This window comes from Phacochoerus africanus, chromosome 11 (assembly GCF_016906955.1).
Source record: "Phacochoerus africanus isolate WHEZ1 chromosome 11, ROS_Pafr_v1, whole genome shotgun sequence".
NCBI classification, from domain to species: Eukaryota; Metazoa; Chordata; class Mammalia; order Artiodactyla; family Suidae; genus Phacochoerus; species Phacochoerus africanus.
Window position 1 is genome coordinate 108754212 of NC_062554.1, and position 16027 is coordinate 108770238.

Consider the following 16027-nt stretch of genomic DNA (forward strand, 5'->3'; position numbering starts at 1 on the left):
GCAGATGAGGGGTCAGATGGCCCTGCTCAGCCTGACAGGTGTCAAGAGAAGCCAAGACTTGCATTCAGGTCGCAGGAGAATGTTACAGTAATGAGCACAAATGCTTGAGAAACAGAAGTTACAAGGGGCTTAGAATTTTAAGAGCTTAAAATGCCAACCTCAAGGCTGCAGCCCTCTTGACCACAGGAAGACACTGGGGATGCCCGTCTGCACAATCATTATATATTTTATTTACATATAGAAATTAGTAAACTTAAAACAAAACCAAATGCGACTTGTACAGAAATCCTTTAATTTTCTTTATTTTCACACATTAAAAAATGAAACACACTATACAAATGGTTTTTCATAGCAGATTACACGCGGGGCCGTTTAGACTTGCTCTCCAAGTGCTGCCGACGTCCTGGGGTCGCCGGAGCCTGCGGCCGTGACCCCGTGGCTGATGTACTGATTTAGATGCATAGCATGCAGCCCTCAGCGCCGAAGGGCCCGTCCCCTCGGTTCTTAAATTAGGTTAAATGGCGTTGGTGTCCCTATGTACAGACTCGAAGTGGATCGATCCTGAGCAGTTCTGATGCCCCGAGCCCGCCCGTGGGCTGAGGAGGGAGGTCCGAATGCGCGGGCGGGCAGCTGGGAACGCGGCTCCATCCTTCCCTCGGAGCGATGCTGCCACGCGCAGACCCTTCTGGAAGGGTTAAGCCAGGTAACTATAGGTGTCCTTTTCACCATCAACTCGCTCCAAATATTCTTTCTCGATCAGAATGTCAATGCATTTCTGCGCGTTAGTTTTAAAAAAGGAAGAGGTGGTGAAAGGGGAAGAAAAACACATTTATTGTCAGAACTGGGACAGCCTCCCCCCCGCCCCCATGGGTTTTCCTCCCCACTGAGGGCTAGTAGGGGACAGGGCCTCTCCTGCGCGGTGTCCCCGAGCTGTCCTCTGAGGGTCACTGGCAGGACAGGCCACAGCCAGGTGGCCTGTGACTGCTTCCCTCTGGAACCAGAAGGGAAAGAGCTGTGGAGTTTGTTTAAACAACCCCCACAGGAATGAGTGAGGGTCAGCGGTCTAGGGTTAAGGCCCCGCCAGGGAAAACCAGACGGCCAGGACCTGTGTGCCTTGGGGACGGTCTCCTCTACCTGGCGCCCATTCTCAGCAGACACAGGAGAGCGGGGCTCTCCAGGTGGCTCACATAGGGCACAAGGAGGGTGAATTGCCTTATGGTGTCAGGCGTGGGACAGAGGTGACACAGGGGGCATGGCCACTGGCTGGGAGGGAGCAGGAGGCTCCAGGGCCACAGAGCAGGTCTAACTTTCCACCTGCGGCAGCCGGACGATGGTTTACTTTGAGAAGATCAGCAAGCTGAATGCTTAGGATTCTGCACTTCTCTATGTATGTTTCAATAAAAAGTTTAAGATTTCAGCCTATTTTATTTTGTAGAAACCTATTATAGTGAATAAGCCAAGTAAGTGCCTTCTTCATGAAAAAGCAATCAACCAACTTTTGGTTACCTCTTCCATCTTCTAAAATAATAAACTGAATACTTTCGTTATATAATTCCTGTACCTTAATTACTGGGACCCGAGGCTTGAATCTCGAGGACAGCTGGGTTAGGACTTCTCCGAGTAACTGCTGGTGTTTTAGAACCTTCCTCATTTTCATAATTCTCACAATAGCCGCCTATATAACCAAGTAAGGAAAAACAAATGTTTAATAAGAGTTACAAGAACACATCCGTAAACACTAAGGACAACTAGTAACAAGGCAGCCAGGATTCCATCTCTACGCACAGCCTTATGACTTCCTAATAGGTGACAATGCATCAAAGGTCAGAGGGGCAGGGCGCCAATTCCATCTACCTATGTTTCAATGCTAATACCACAGACATCAAAATGTTTGGGTCTTACAAGCAATTTAAGTGATTTAACCCAGCTAGAAAACTTTTTTTTTAAGGGCTGCACCAGTGACATATGAAAATTCCCAGGCTAGGGAGCCAATAGGAGCTGTAGCTGCTGGCCTACCCCACAACTCAAAGTAATGCTGGATCCTTAACCCAATGAGCGAGGCCAGGAATTGAACTCACGTCCTCATGGGTACTAGCTGGGTTTGTAACCCACTGAGTCACAATGGGAACTCCCTCAAAAACATTTTTTAAATGAGAGAAAACCCCGTCTTCAAAGCCACAGAAGCTCCCTAACCCCTCCCTTAAACCACTCTCCATCTCTCCCATTTGAACTCACCACATCTATTCGCTTCCATTTATTTCATCAATTATTTCATCTACTCCACTCAGAACCATCCACCATGCTGGCTACAGCTCCCAAGTAATAGTGCACAGGAAGTACCACCCAGTTGTGGGCAGCCACCTCCCTCGGGGGGACAGGCGCCCAATGTCACCTGGATCAGTAGTTTCCGATCTTCCTCAATGTTTTTGTGTGTGGTTTCTTGTTCCTGCTTCTGTTCTGTTTTCATTGGCACATTGATGTTAACCCTTAATTTCTTACTGTCAAGAAAATTGAGGAAACCAATCACTATTGTTTTAAAAGACAGGTTGCCTCCCGCCTCCCCACCGCAGTTTCCAGGTCATCTCTGTGAATCGTCCCTAGTTTGGGCAGGATGCCTGTAATCATAGGAACTTCAGTTCCTTAACCTACTTATGCAGATTTTTGTCAAGTGAAATAAAATCAAAACGCAGAGGTCCAAACTTCCTAGGCGAGCCATTTAAGGAGACTTATTTACCAACTGAAGAAAAATCCAAAAATGGAATCAGAGTCAGCTGGGAAACCAGCTTGGATGGTCAAACAGAATCGAAGGCCCATCCACCTGAGGCCTGCCGAGTGGCCATCGGGGCTGTGCTCACCCCCACCCCTCCACCCCGTGATACGCTAAGGGCACTAGGGTGTCGGGGGAGAAGTCTAAGGCCCAGCACCATCCTCTTATTAGATTGTCCTTACTTTTTATAACCAAGATATAATTTTATTAAGGTATCTGGCTTCAATTCCACCTCATCAACATTTGCATTTTCATCTTCCAAGACCTATGAGGAAACAACTGTTACTACATGATTTTAGGAAAAGGCTTTTTCTAGCGTAAACTAAAAAGTGCATCAACATACCAATAACTTTGACTTCAATAAAATCTGTAGGACTTGTGCCAAAATGTCCTGCAATTAAAAAGAGAAAACGCATTTTTCTTTGCAATTAAAAACCACAGCCCATCCCATGGTCTATTTTTCCATGGAAAAATAATAATCACCCGAGTAGAAGAATAGATCCAGAGGAAAAAGGGGGGTGGTGTCTTCGAAGTTCCCCAAAACCTACTCCTAAAAAAGTAAAATCAAGCCCTTTTTGCTCTTGATCACCCAATATTAAAACTGACAATTCTATTGTAAATATTAGAAATCATGCATAACTGATTCCTTTTATTAAATTTACAGGAAATTTACTACTGCTACTAGCTTCTCAGACGCCTGAGACACTGATCATGGCAGAAGTTATTAGCAGGGAGCTCCACCTTCTGTTCCCAAACGTGACAGGGACAGTACCAGCGACCCTGCTGCTGATTCTTCTCAGGTGAACTCTAAGCACATCGTGTAGCCTCGGCCTCTAGGCCACTTCCTTGCCCAGAGTGGCCAGCCAGTCATTTCTCTTTCTCCTTTAGCTCCATGGCTTCCTGATCCCATGAAATCAGGGGGATCAAGGGGACCTTCAGCACCAAAGTGGCTCCCAGGTCGCTCACACCCCAGCCCCTCCCACAGGGATGGACAGAGACCTGCCCTGGCCTGATGGAGCCCATCCTGGTCCAGGTGAACCAGAGAGGCCTGTGGTGTGGTAACTGCCCAGGGCCTAGGGCATGGATGCAGAGGCTGCTTATGAGCCAAATCTTATGGAGCCACGAACAGCCCTCAAGGAGGAGAGAGGAGAGGAGAGCTGCTAAGCACAGCATGGGGTGAGGAACCATTCAGCTGGGAAAAGCAGGTCCCAAGGAGCAGCTCCCTTCCACAGTGTGGGGGCAGCCTAAGCCTCTACCCAAACTTAAGTCTCCCCTTTCTGGTTAATAATGAGAAATGAGAAAAGACTCTAAGGTGCAGAGGAGCAAGTTCATTTTGTTGTTAGAACTTGAAAATGTATCTTGGACAAACTTAAAGCATGATTAAAAGACAAATTACTTTCCTAATTCACATTCTATGAGGGCAGCGTTACCCCGACACCAAAACCAGACAAAAGCATCACGGAAAAATAGCAGACCAATTCCCTAGGAATAGAGGTGCAAAAACCCTCAAGAAAATCACAGCAAACCAAACCCAACAGCATATAAAAGTATTATGTACCATCACCAAGTGGGATTTATCCCAAGAATGCAAAGGTGGGTTGACAGTAAAACAAAATTAACATATATATGCCATACTAATATACAAAAACCACACAGTTATCTGAAAAAGCAGGAAAAGCATTTAAACAAAATCTCATACTCTTTCACGACAAAAAGCACTCAAAACAATAAAACCCTAGGAAGAAAAAGGAATTTCTTCAGTCTGGTAAAGAGTACCAAAGAAAAACTCACAATGACAAACTGCAAACTTTGGCCAAGATCAGGAACAAGATAAGGATGCCCATTCTTACCACTTCTAATCAACACTGTACTGGAAATCCTATCCAGAGCAAGTAGGGGAAAACTAAATACAAGGCATCCAAATAGGAAGAGTAAGTATTAAAACTATCTGTATTTGTAGATGACATGACTGCATCTTTAAAAGGCCTTAAAGAGGAGTTCCCGTTGTGGTGCAGTGGTTAACAAATCCGACTAGGAACCATGAGGTTGCAGGTTCAATCCCTGGCCTTGCTCAGTGGGTTAAGGATCTGGCATTGCCATGAGCTGTGGCGTGGGTCACAGATGTGGCTCGGATCCTGAGTTGCTGTGGCTCTGGCAGAGGTCGGTGGCGACAGCTCCGATTCGACCCCTAGCCTGGGAACCTCCATAAGCCACGGGAGCGGCTCAAGAAAAAGGCAAAAAGACAAAAAAAAATTAAAAAAAAAAGGCTTTAAAGAATCCTCAAAAAGGTTATCAGAATAAATGAATTTAGCAAGGTTGCAGGATACAAGATTGATATGCAACTGTATTTCTATACACCAGCAGTGAATAATTCCAGTAACAATAGCATCAAGTTTAATAAATTTAACCAAAGAAGTGTAAAGGCTTCATAATTGAAAATTATGATACACAGTTAAAAGAAATTAAAGACAATTTGAATAAATGGAACGACATCCCTGTTCATGGATTGGAAAACTTAATACTGTTAGGATGGCAACAGTCCCCTCAAAGCAACCTACAGATTCAGTACAATCCCCATCACAACTCTAGCTGTTTTTTTTGTTTGTTTGTCTGTTTAGAAATGGACAAGTAATTCTGAAATTTATATGGAAATGCAAGGGACCAAGAATAACCAACACAATTGAAAAAGAACAATGTTGGACATCTCAATTTCCAAACTTACTGCAAAATAACAGTAACCAAGAGAAGTGTTATACTATGTAAACAGACATTTAGATCAATGGAAAAGAACTGAAAATCCAGACAAAAACCCATATATCTATGGCCAAGTGATTTTTTTGACAAGGTTGCCAGTACCTATCAACAGGGAAAAAATATGTATAAAATATCCACTCACTCTGTTGTATACCTGAAATATATTAATTTATACTTCAATTATGCCCAATAAAAAGTCAATCATGCTTCGATAAAAAGAAAAAACAGGGAAAGAAGAATCTTTGACCTTGGATCAGGCAAAGGTTTCTTAGATATGATACTGAAAGCACAAGCAACAGAAGAATAATAGGTGGACTTCATTAAAATTAAAATCATGTGTGTGATAAAGAAAACAAAAACATGACCCATAGGATAGGAGAAAATACTTCTAAATCATGTATCTGATAAGGGTCTATTATACAGAATGTATACCACAATTATTACAATTCAACAAAAAGACAAATAACTCAATTAAAAACAGCATAAACATCATTAGTTGTTAGGGAAATGCAAATAAACACAGGGAAACACTACTTCAAAGCCTTTAGGGTGGGCATAATAATTTCAAAAAAAAAATAACAATGACTGGCAAGGATGTGGAGAAGGTAGAACCCTCATACACTGCTGGTGAGAATAGGAACTGGTGTAGACATCATGGAATAGTTTGGCAGTTCCTTGAAAAGCTAAACATAAGTTACCATGACTTGGCAATTCCTAGGCTTATACCCAAGAGAACTAAAAATATGTTCATACAAAAACTTGCATGTATGTTCACAGCAATATCATTCATAATAACCAAAAGGTGGAAATAACCCAAATGTCCAACAACAGATGAACGGACAGGCATAATGTGGCCCATCCATATGCTGGAACACATCAGCCACAAGAGGCTAAGTGCAGATACATGCGACAACACAGACAAACCTTGAAAACGCGATGTCACGTGAAAGAGGGCAGACACAAAAGCCACATGTCGTATGACTTCATTCATGTGAAATGTGAAGAGTAGGCAAATCCCAAGAGACAGAGAGTAGACTGATGGTTGCCAGGGCTGGGGGGGAAACAGGTGAAAGGTAGCCATTGCTAATGGGTACTGGGTTTCTTTTGAGGGTGAGGGAACGGTTCTGGTGGACGGTGGTGGTGGTTCTACAACCTTGTTAAAAAAAAAACGCTGCACTATACACTTCAAAATGCTAAATTTTGTGTTAGTGAAATAGATCTCAAAAAGTGATTAATAGGAAGAAAAACATTTAAGTGAAAATTTAAACTCAGCTGGAAAGAGGGTTAAGAACAAGCTAAATGAGTGAGAAGCACGACATGTGTAGGTGTGTAGGTACATGTTACAATGAGTTTAAAAACTAAGCTTTTAAAAATCATGTGTTGAACCCTAGAATAAGAGCACATTCATATTCATAAGGTGGATAATTATTTCAAACCAAAGACCCCAAGGCCTCTCCCGACACCATCCCACAACAGAGGCGGATGGAGGAGTACCATCTTGATCTGGGTGCTGTCCGTCAGCTGCTGCACAGCGTAAGCGTCTTCTGTGTTGTACTGGAGCAGGATGGCCATCTGGAACGTAGATGCCTTCGAGGTCCCCATGTAAAGGAAAAAGGCAAAATCTAAATGCATGGAAAACTCCCACAGAGCCTAAGTCTGAAGAGCCTACTTATGAAACCAATTCTTCCAAGAGATACAAAAAATAAAAGAATTATATTTAAAAGGGATACAAAGTGTCAAAACTCCACCTTAACACATTTCTCCAAAGATGTCATTTCCCACCTTGTCAAACATTAAAGTGACTTTGAACTTTCCTCCAAGATGTTTTGTCTCTATGACCCTTGAACAACGTTGAGACTGGGGGGGGGGGTGGGTCAGGGGTGCCAACCCTCTGAGCTGTTGAACATCCAACATCTTATAGTCAGCCCTCTGTGTATGCGGTTCCTCCACGGCTGAGGCTTCATATCCCCAGGTTCACCCACCTGTGGATCCAAGCCGTGTACTATTTACTACTGAAGAAAGTCCACATGCAGGTAGACCTGTGCGTTTCAAGCTCACGTTGTTCAAGGGTCAACTGTACACCCTATGTGTACACACACTCATGTATATAGATAAACATAAATACTCATCCAGTACACAGAGTAACACTGAACGTCTATCTTTAAATTGGTTTTTGCATAAATACTAAGGAAAACTGTTTCTGGTGCATTATGGTCAGAGCAACCTGCTACATTATACCTGTTTTTTTTTTAAAAAATACACAAAGTAATGGAGTTCCCGGCGTGACTCAGTGGTTAACAAACCTGAATAGAAACCATGAGGTTGTGGGTTCGATCCCTGGCCTTGCTCAGTGGGTTAAGGATCTGGTTTTGCCATGAGCTGTAGTGTAGGTCGGATCCTGTGTTGCTGTGGCGTACGCCGGTGGCTACAGCTCCAATTAGACCTCTAGCCTGGGAACCTCCATATGCCGCAGGTGTGGCCCTAGAAAAGACAAAAAGACAAAAAAAAAAAATCCAAAGTACTTTACTATGTAAAGTTTGAAATGCTTTAAAGCAAATTATGACAGCTCTAGGTACTTTCAGCAAACCATGTGCCAGGCAACACATACTAGTTTTAATTTCTTAAGCTGTGTGGAGAACAGACACCTACTGAGGGTCCTCCTCTCCTGGGGGAGCCCCGGGCATCGTCCCACATTCCCCTGGGAAGACCCTCTCCCTTGCTCTCTCCAGCACCCTGCAGCAAAACTTTGGTCAACAAGAGGAGAAAGAAGCAGTGACCATATCGGCCTGGATCAGTGTCTCTGAGAAACTCAAAGATGCCCCCTGGAAAAATGACAGAGGTGGGGGGTGAGGTGGGGGTTCTGAGAGCTCTTTCCCGGGATGAGCAGGGGCCGCCATCTCTCTAATGGTGGTGACCAAAATGAAAGCAAATCTCATAGAAATGTCCCATAGCCTGGTGGTGGCTCTGAAGGTATATACATTTGCCATAACTCAGACTGTATACTTAGGATGGGTGACTTTCATATGTAAACTATCTCAAGAAAGTTGATATAAATATTACTTATAGGATCACAGAAAAATCACCAAAAAAGTACCCTGTTTGTTTGTACCTTAAATAAAAACATAAGGGCAGGCAAAGAGCACATTCCTGGCATATTACGCTGTGCCCACCCTTGGCTGCCTTGACAAAGCAAACACACCTCTGGCTAAGTGTCTGCCACTGATCAAAAAAAAGGGCACTGAAATCTTAGGTACTAAAGTATGAACTCATGGGTTCTTCTATGTATACCTAGGGAATGAAGAAAAAAAATTTTCAGTCATATAGTCAACGCTCAACATGGGTTTGAACTGTGCAGGTCCACTTATATGTGGATTCTTTCCAGTAGTAAATACAATGGTTCTATAGACCCGAGGCTGGTTGAATCCAAAGATGTGGAGGAACTGTGGCTAAGGGGCACTGACTATAAGTTACATGCAGATTTTCAACTGCACAGAGGGTCGGTGCCTCTAACCTCCAGGTTGCTCAAGGGTCAAGCACATAATACTCCACAGTCAAGGTGATAAAGATCACTGGACCTGACATAACAGGACATCAGACATTTAACTATTTTATAAGAACAGCATTACTGAAAGTTTAAATTAATGAGCAGCTTCGGAGTTCCCGTCGTGGCGCAGTGGTTAACGAATCCGACTAGGAACCATGAGGTTGCGGGTTCGGTCCCTGCCCTTGCTCAGCGGGTTAACGATCCGGCGTTGCCGTGAGCTGTGGTGTAGGTTGCAGACGCGGCTCAGATCCTGCGTTGCTGTGGCTCTGGTGTAGGCTGGTGGCTACAGCTCCGATTGGACCCCTAGCCTGGGAACCTCCATATGCCGTGGGAGCGGCCCAAGAAATAGCAAAAAAAAAAAAAAAATTAATGAGCAGCTTGAGCCTTCAGAACGCAGTCACGAGTTTTTTAATACTTAAAAAGCAGTAAGTGAAAGAATCCTGCATTGCTACAGCTGTGGCTCGGGTTCCATCCCTGGCCTGGGAATTTCCATATGCCACCGGTTCAAAGGATTTATAATTGTTTTTATAAGCGCACTGGAGAGCCCTTCTTCAAAATGGACTCTTGAAGGGAAAAGACCTTAATGGAAGTTTCGGCTCTGACCTCTATCAGCTAGGATCCAAGGAAATAACTTAAATGAGCTGATGCTCAGTTTCTCATCTATGAAACAGAAACCTGGGTTACAGTTATTCTTAGCTAGTACTCAGCACCGCTACAAACTCCGAGGATTGCTGTCAATGTGAAACTGCCCTGCTAAGGAAGGAAAAGAGCTATCATCTACTTAAACAATGAAACCCTGGCTTTTTAAGCTACTACCTGAACACCTAACCTGTGTCAGGCAGGAGCTGTGCCAAACACTTTTTAAAAACATAACTTCATTTAATTTTCACACCATACGCAAAGCAGAAGTACTGATACCCCCCTTTCATGGAGGAGAAAAAAGGCTAAGTGCCATCAAATACCTTGTCCCTTAGCCGCAAATAATTAGAACTTAGCTCATTATTATAGCTCACTGCATTATTTTGCCAGAATCTTAACTCTAGGTTCCAGAACCACTGGATTCTGATTTCTATAGTTTCTCTTATCTTCATTTACACTTAAAAAATAAAAACCAAAAGGAGAAGGTGATCTTACCTGCAAAGTGTATCTGTTTTTGAAGCAGTTTGTTACTAACTCTCCTTTAGACAGCTGATACAACCATGTCAATTTTCTCCCACTGTGACGGCTAGCATAAAAAGCTGTGAATCGCTGATAACTCCGTTCCAACTGGACAAAAAGGAGGGGGGGCATTATGTGGAATATGTATCTCACCATATTCGGCAGCCAACATTCCTCAATAAAAAACAGTGGGCTGCATGGAATTCCCACTGTTGCTCAGTGGGTTAAGAACCCGACTAGTATCCGTGAGGATGAGGGTATGATCCCTGGCCTCACTCAGTGGATTAAGGATCTGGCATTGCCACAAGCTGCGACGTAGGTCACAGATGCGGCTTGGATCTGACATTGCCATGGCTATGGTATAGGTCGGCAGCTGCAGCTCCAATTCAACCCCTAGCCTGGGAACTTCCCAATGCTAGGGTGTGGTCCTAAAAAGACAAGAAAAAACAAACAAAACCACTGGCCCAAGTTTATAGCTCAAAACGCTTAGGTAAAATACAAATACCAAGTCTCTACTCTCATGCAAAAAAAAAAAAAAAAAGGCATGTAAATTTAATCACTTGAGGATACCATAAAAAAAGTTTCTACTTCAAGACACATAGGTATTGTCATGATGTTCATCACAGAACTATTAGGTTCTACTTCTGAGAGTAAATAAGCATGTGAATGAACATATGTGGAGCTGAGACAAAGGTGGCCAACCCCTGACCCCTACCCAGCCCCAAGCTCATGACTGCCCGGCGCTGCCCCGTTTGAGGCCACATGGCTCGGCAGCAGGAAGGCCTTCTTAGGCACCATCTGCATTAACGCTGGAGGCTGCCCCCTTCAACTCTGCTCCACATGAAGGGAACAGAAGGTAAACCCATCCTTACCTCTGACGGCAAGGCAAACGTACAGGATTGCTGAAAGGGCCACGATCCGGAGCTGAGAACCTGAATACTGAAATCCACTGGGGCCGTGGGGAAAAATAATTAATTAGCCTTATAAACTGAAAAACGCCACCCTTTCAGATAAACATGGGTTGCTTTTTATTATCAGGAAACACATTAAATGAAAAATCCAGATTCAATATAAAACTAAGGACTGAGCACATTAAAATTAAATTGTCTTATTCAATTAAAATCAGTAAAGGAAAGAGCCAGAAATTCTCTCCTCCAGAGGGGGAGTTTTTCATTTCTCTTCTAACTCAGAATTACAACATTGTAAGCCTGCTTGGCTTCATCTGCTTTAGTTTACAGTCCACTCAAGGCACACCAGAGTTCACCAGGCCTGACTGGCATTAGAGCCCCCAACTTAAAAAGGAAAACAAAAACCCCCAAAATAAACCAACTTCATTATGTTTTCTGTAGCAGAGTACTGTGAACTGACACACAGACCTTATGTATCTTCAACAATCTATAAATTGTAACAGTAATGCAATCATCACAGATGGCTGACAAGTCCACGGTACAACTGTCAGTAACAGGTTAATAGTTCTTTCAATTTGGGAAGAGTACAATCTCCATTCTTCATTTAAAAAGATGATGTCATCATGCCCTGCCACCCTCCTCCTGCAGTAGGAGCCCACCTGGCCTCCTAGCCTGCCTGGCCAGTGGCATCAATCTGAAGCCATGAGGGCTCTTGTCTGACTGTTATCTCTATGGTCCTGTCAGTTTCTTATAATTAAAAACACTGCTATGGAGTTCCCGTCATGGCTCAGCGGAAACAAATCTGACTAGCATCCATGAGGCTGCAGGTTTGATCCCTCGCCTCGCTCAGTGGGTTAAGGATCCAGCGTTGTCGTGACCTGTGGTGTAGGTCGAAGATGCAGCTCCAATCCAGAATTTCTGTGGCTGTGGTGTAAGCCAGCAGCTACAGCTCTGATTTGACGTCTAGCCTGGGAACCTCCATATGCCACAGGTGCGGCCCTAAAAAAAGGCAAAAAAAAAAAAAATCCACAAAACACCCGCCCCCCCCCCAAAAAACACTGCTAGAATGGACTCAAACTAAGGTTAAAAACTTTTAACTGAAACTTAAAACTGCTTGGAGCTGGCAAGTGCCTGGGGTTGGGCAGCCATGTCAGCAAGTAGAAGAGGTCAGGGCTCAGCTCCTCCAACTCCCAGCTGGCCATGCTCAGCACAAGGTTCTCCAGAAAAGGCCACACATTTCTACGGCTGTCATCTCCTCTCCTATCATCACACAGGAGTCATGAGGTGGCCAGTGCATTTGGGAAGAACTTCCTGCTTGTCTGTCCTTCAATTTCTGATAAAGGACCCACCATTCATACTTAGTATTTTGTCATCTCTCTACCTTGTTCCAAAAAGCACCGGCTCCTCTAAGAATACCGCCTACAAAGGAAGCTTGTAAACACGTGGATAATACTCACAGTCCAGTGGTTCTGAATTCGTCAGGTGCTTTTTGAACTGCTCATTCAAATCTTTGCTTACACCAATATCTTGAAACATCCGCTGAAGTTTAGAGGTATACTCAAAACCACAAGCTTGCTGCAATGAACCCAGATAACGGTCTTATTAATTGCTATAGATATATCAATGTACACAAGGGAATCTGATAGAAATCACAGTACATGACAGATACTTTGTAACATTTAACTGTATTCAAGGTATACAAAATGCAGATTAAAAAATACACTATCTACAGCACAAATTGGCATAACATTGTCTTTTTCTTTTTCTTTTGTCTTTTTCGGGCCACATATGAAGGTTCCCAGGCTAGGAGTCGAATTGGAGCTGCAACTGCTGGCCTACACCAACCACAGCCACAGCAAGGCAAGATCTGAGCAATATCTGCAGTCTGCACCACAGCTCATGGCAAGGCCAGATCCTTGGCAAGGCCGGATCCTTAACGCCCTGAGCAAGTCCAGGGATTGAACCTGCGTCCTCATGAATCCTGGTTGTATTTGTTAACCACTGAGCCATGACGGGAACTCCCTAGCATAACACTGTAAATCAACTATACTTTCTTTTTCTTTTTTTTTTCAGGCTGCACCTGCAGCATATGAACGTTACCATGCTAGGGGCCCAATCGGAGCTACAGCTGCTGGCATATGCCACAGTCACAGCAACACAAGATCCGAACCATATCTGTGACCTACACCACAGCTCACAGAAACTCGGAATGCTTAACCCTCTGAGAGAGGCCAGGGACTAAGCCATGTCCTCGTGGATACTAGCCGGGCTCGTTAGCTCTGAGCCACAACAGGAACTCTGAACTATACTTAAATAAAAAATAATAAAACAAATTTTATTAATTTATTTTTTGTCTTTTGTCTTTTTAGGGTCGCACCTGCGGCATATGGAGGTTCCCAGGCTAAGCATCCAATCGGAGCTGTTGATGCCGGCCTATGCCATAGCCATAGCAACGCTAGATCCGAGCCACGTCTGTGACCGACACCACAGTTCACAGCAATGCTGGATCCTTAACCCACTGATCGAGGTCAGGGATTGAACCATCAACCTCATGGTACCTAGTCAGATTTGTTTCCACTGCGCCACGACGGGAACTCTAACTTTAATTTGTTTTAAATAAGATATAAATAAAATTAATACACTATCAAAAATTATACAGCTATAAATGGAAGAGTTAGGTCTGTATACACACAATAACTATCACTAAGGGCAAGGATTTCTGACACCTTGGAAGAATATAAAGATGACATAATTTGTCCCTCACCCACTACCACTGGTGGAGCTGTGCCCCCTGGTTCCCATGTTGAAGCCCTAACCCCAAATGTGATGGTATTTGGAGGTGGGGCCACAGGGAGACAATTAAGTTCAGAAAACGTCATGAGGCTGGGCCTCCAGGATTGGACTGGGAAGAGTGTCCTCACCAGACACTGAACTGCCTGGTACCTTGATCCTGGACTTCCCAGCAGCCTCCAGGACTCTATTCAATTCTCTTGTTAAGCCACTCAAGTCTATGGTATTTTGGTACGGCAGCCCGAGCTGGTAAAAACAACCACGTAACTATAATTTCAGGTCACCAGCTATGATTGAAAAAATAATCCGGAGTTCCCGTCATGGCGCAGTGGTTAACGAATCCGACTAGGAACCATGAGGTTGCGGGTTCGGTCCCTGCCCTTGCTCAGTGGGTTAACGATCCAGTGTTGCCGTGAGCTGTGGTGTAGGTTGCAGACGCGGCTCGGATCCCGAGTTGCTGTGGCTCTGGCGTAGGCCGGTGGCTACAGCTCCGATTCAACCCCTGGCCTGGGAACCTCCATATGCCGAGGGAGCGGCCCAAGAAATAGCAACAACAACAACAACAAAAAAAAAGACAAAAGACAAAAAAAAAAAAAGTTCTGAAAAAATAATCCAAAAAAAATTTCAGGTCAAAGTGAAATATGGTCCAAGTCACATAATAGCACCTGGCAGGCCAGGAAGCACTGACACAGATGCGGCCGAATGAAGAAATACGCAACAGCAAACTAACACTTAAAAGTGTTCTGTCCTCCCGCAGACCCACCCAAGGCCAACAAAAAGCTGAGTCTGGGCTGCACCACTTGCAGCAATTCTTGGGGAGTGGAGACAGAGCTGAGGCCACAGGTGCAGGAGCTCGGAGAAGACACTTGGATGGTGTGCCAGGCTCAGCTGGAGCAGGAGGGGATCTATGCAGCAGGGGAAGTGTTGGCAGAGCATGTGAGGCCTGACCTGGGCTTGTCACAACACTGGCGGTGGGGTCCTTGTGGTGGAGGGCGGAGTTCTCACGGCACAGAATCCATGTCATCCATTGTCTACTCTGCCCAACTGACAACCCAGAACTTTAATGACTTAAAACCGGCATTTTTCCAGAAAACATTACATTTACCTTTAACTTAGAGATCATGCTTGCTTCAGCATCATCGCTGGCGCTATTCTGATGGACAAGCCTCTTGGCCAGCATCTTTGCATAGAACTTCTGAAACACATCTTTGTCCTCTATGTACTTGAAGACCACCATCTAGAAAAGCCACACCAGAGCACACTTAACACATTTACAAACACACTGTCACCAAACCCAGGCCAGAAACAAACATGTGTGCTCCATTTTGTCTAGCCCTGTATGCCACGCTTACAATACTGCCCCATTATCTTTAAGGCAGGTATTTTCATCAATCCCTAAAATTACATTAAGTCTAGACTGAATACAAATAAGGAAAGTACAAATGCCAAAATTAAGGACTTAATATAGGGAGTAAAATCATAGATTCAAAATAAAACCAATGCTTCTACTACTTTCCATGTTCCAGATGCCTCATTTAAATAACTGAAAAGCCACTTGTCAGAGAAAAGGCTACTTGCACATTTGACGTGACCCTGGAGCTTCTTACCACTTGATTGAGTGTGTCTTCTAGCTCTGCTTCTTCTGGGTTCTTGGAACTGAAAAATTTAAAAAGGTATAGTGTTTTAAAATAAATCAGGAAACATCAAACAAGCACCACTCAACCAAACCACACTAGAGTGTGGTTCTGAACATTCAAGTGGTTAGTTCTCAGATTAGCACCGGGAAGAGGGAAGGTTTAGGCTGTCCTACACTTTATCTCTCTTTCATAATCTGTTCTTCCACAGAATAATGTAGAATATCCACAATGGATCTCAATAGACGATACTTATTAAAAGCTTCCCCAAACATTCTGAATCAAGTTTTCCTTTAAGATAATCCATTTAAACATGCCTTTTACTTTTCTAGTTGCTTTCTATATAATACGCCTTAACTTAACTTTGAAAAAATAAAAGGCCTTTTAATGGCCTAGTAATTAAAGATAAAAGAGTTTGTAAACTACCTCTAAAGTGTTGCCTTACATGTCATTACGTCCACAAAATAGATGG

At 43.8% G+C, this 16027-nt stretch overlaps 1 protein-coding gene across 6 annotated transcripts in view; it reads right to left on the reverse strand.

Moving 5' to 3' along the window:
• Nucleotides 1-286: 286 nt before the first annotated feature.
• The window catches only part of CUL1 (cullin 1), a 104947-nt gene continuing 89206 nt past the window's right edge, over nt 287-16027 (reverse strand). For all 6 annotated transcript variants that reach the window (XM_047753947.1, XM_047753946.1, XM_047753945.1 and 3 more), the window contains 11 exons: nt 15529-15577; nt 15027-15158; nt 12589-12706; nt 11096-11172; nt 10200-10331; nt 7016-7108; nt 3111-3158; nt 2950-3032; nt 2393-2498; nt 1562-1675; nt 287-775 (listed from right to left, as the gene is read on the reverse strand). In XM_047753947.1, coding sequence (XP_047609903.1) covers nt 695-775; nt 1562-1675; nt 2393-2498; nt 2950-3032; nt 3111-3158; nt 7016-7108; nt 10200-10331; nt 11096-11172; nt 12589-12706; nt 15027-15158; nt 15529-15577 — 1033 coding nt within the window. In that variant the 3' untranslated portion in view covers nt 287-694. The remainder of the gene's footprint in view (nt 776-1561; nt 1676-2392; nt 2499-2949; nt 3033-3110; nt 3159-7015; nt 7109-10199; nt 10332-11095; nt 11173-12588; nt 12707-15026; nt 15159-15528; nt 15578-16027) is intronic.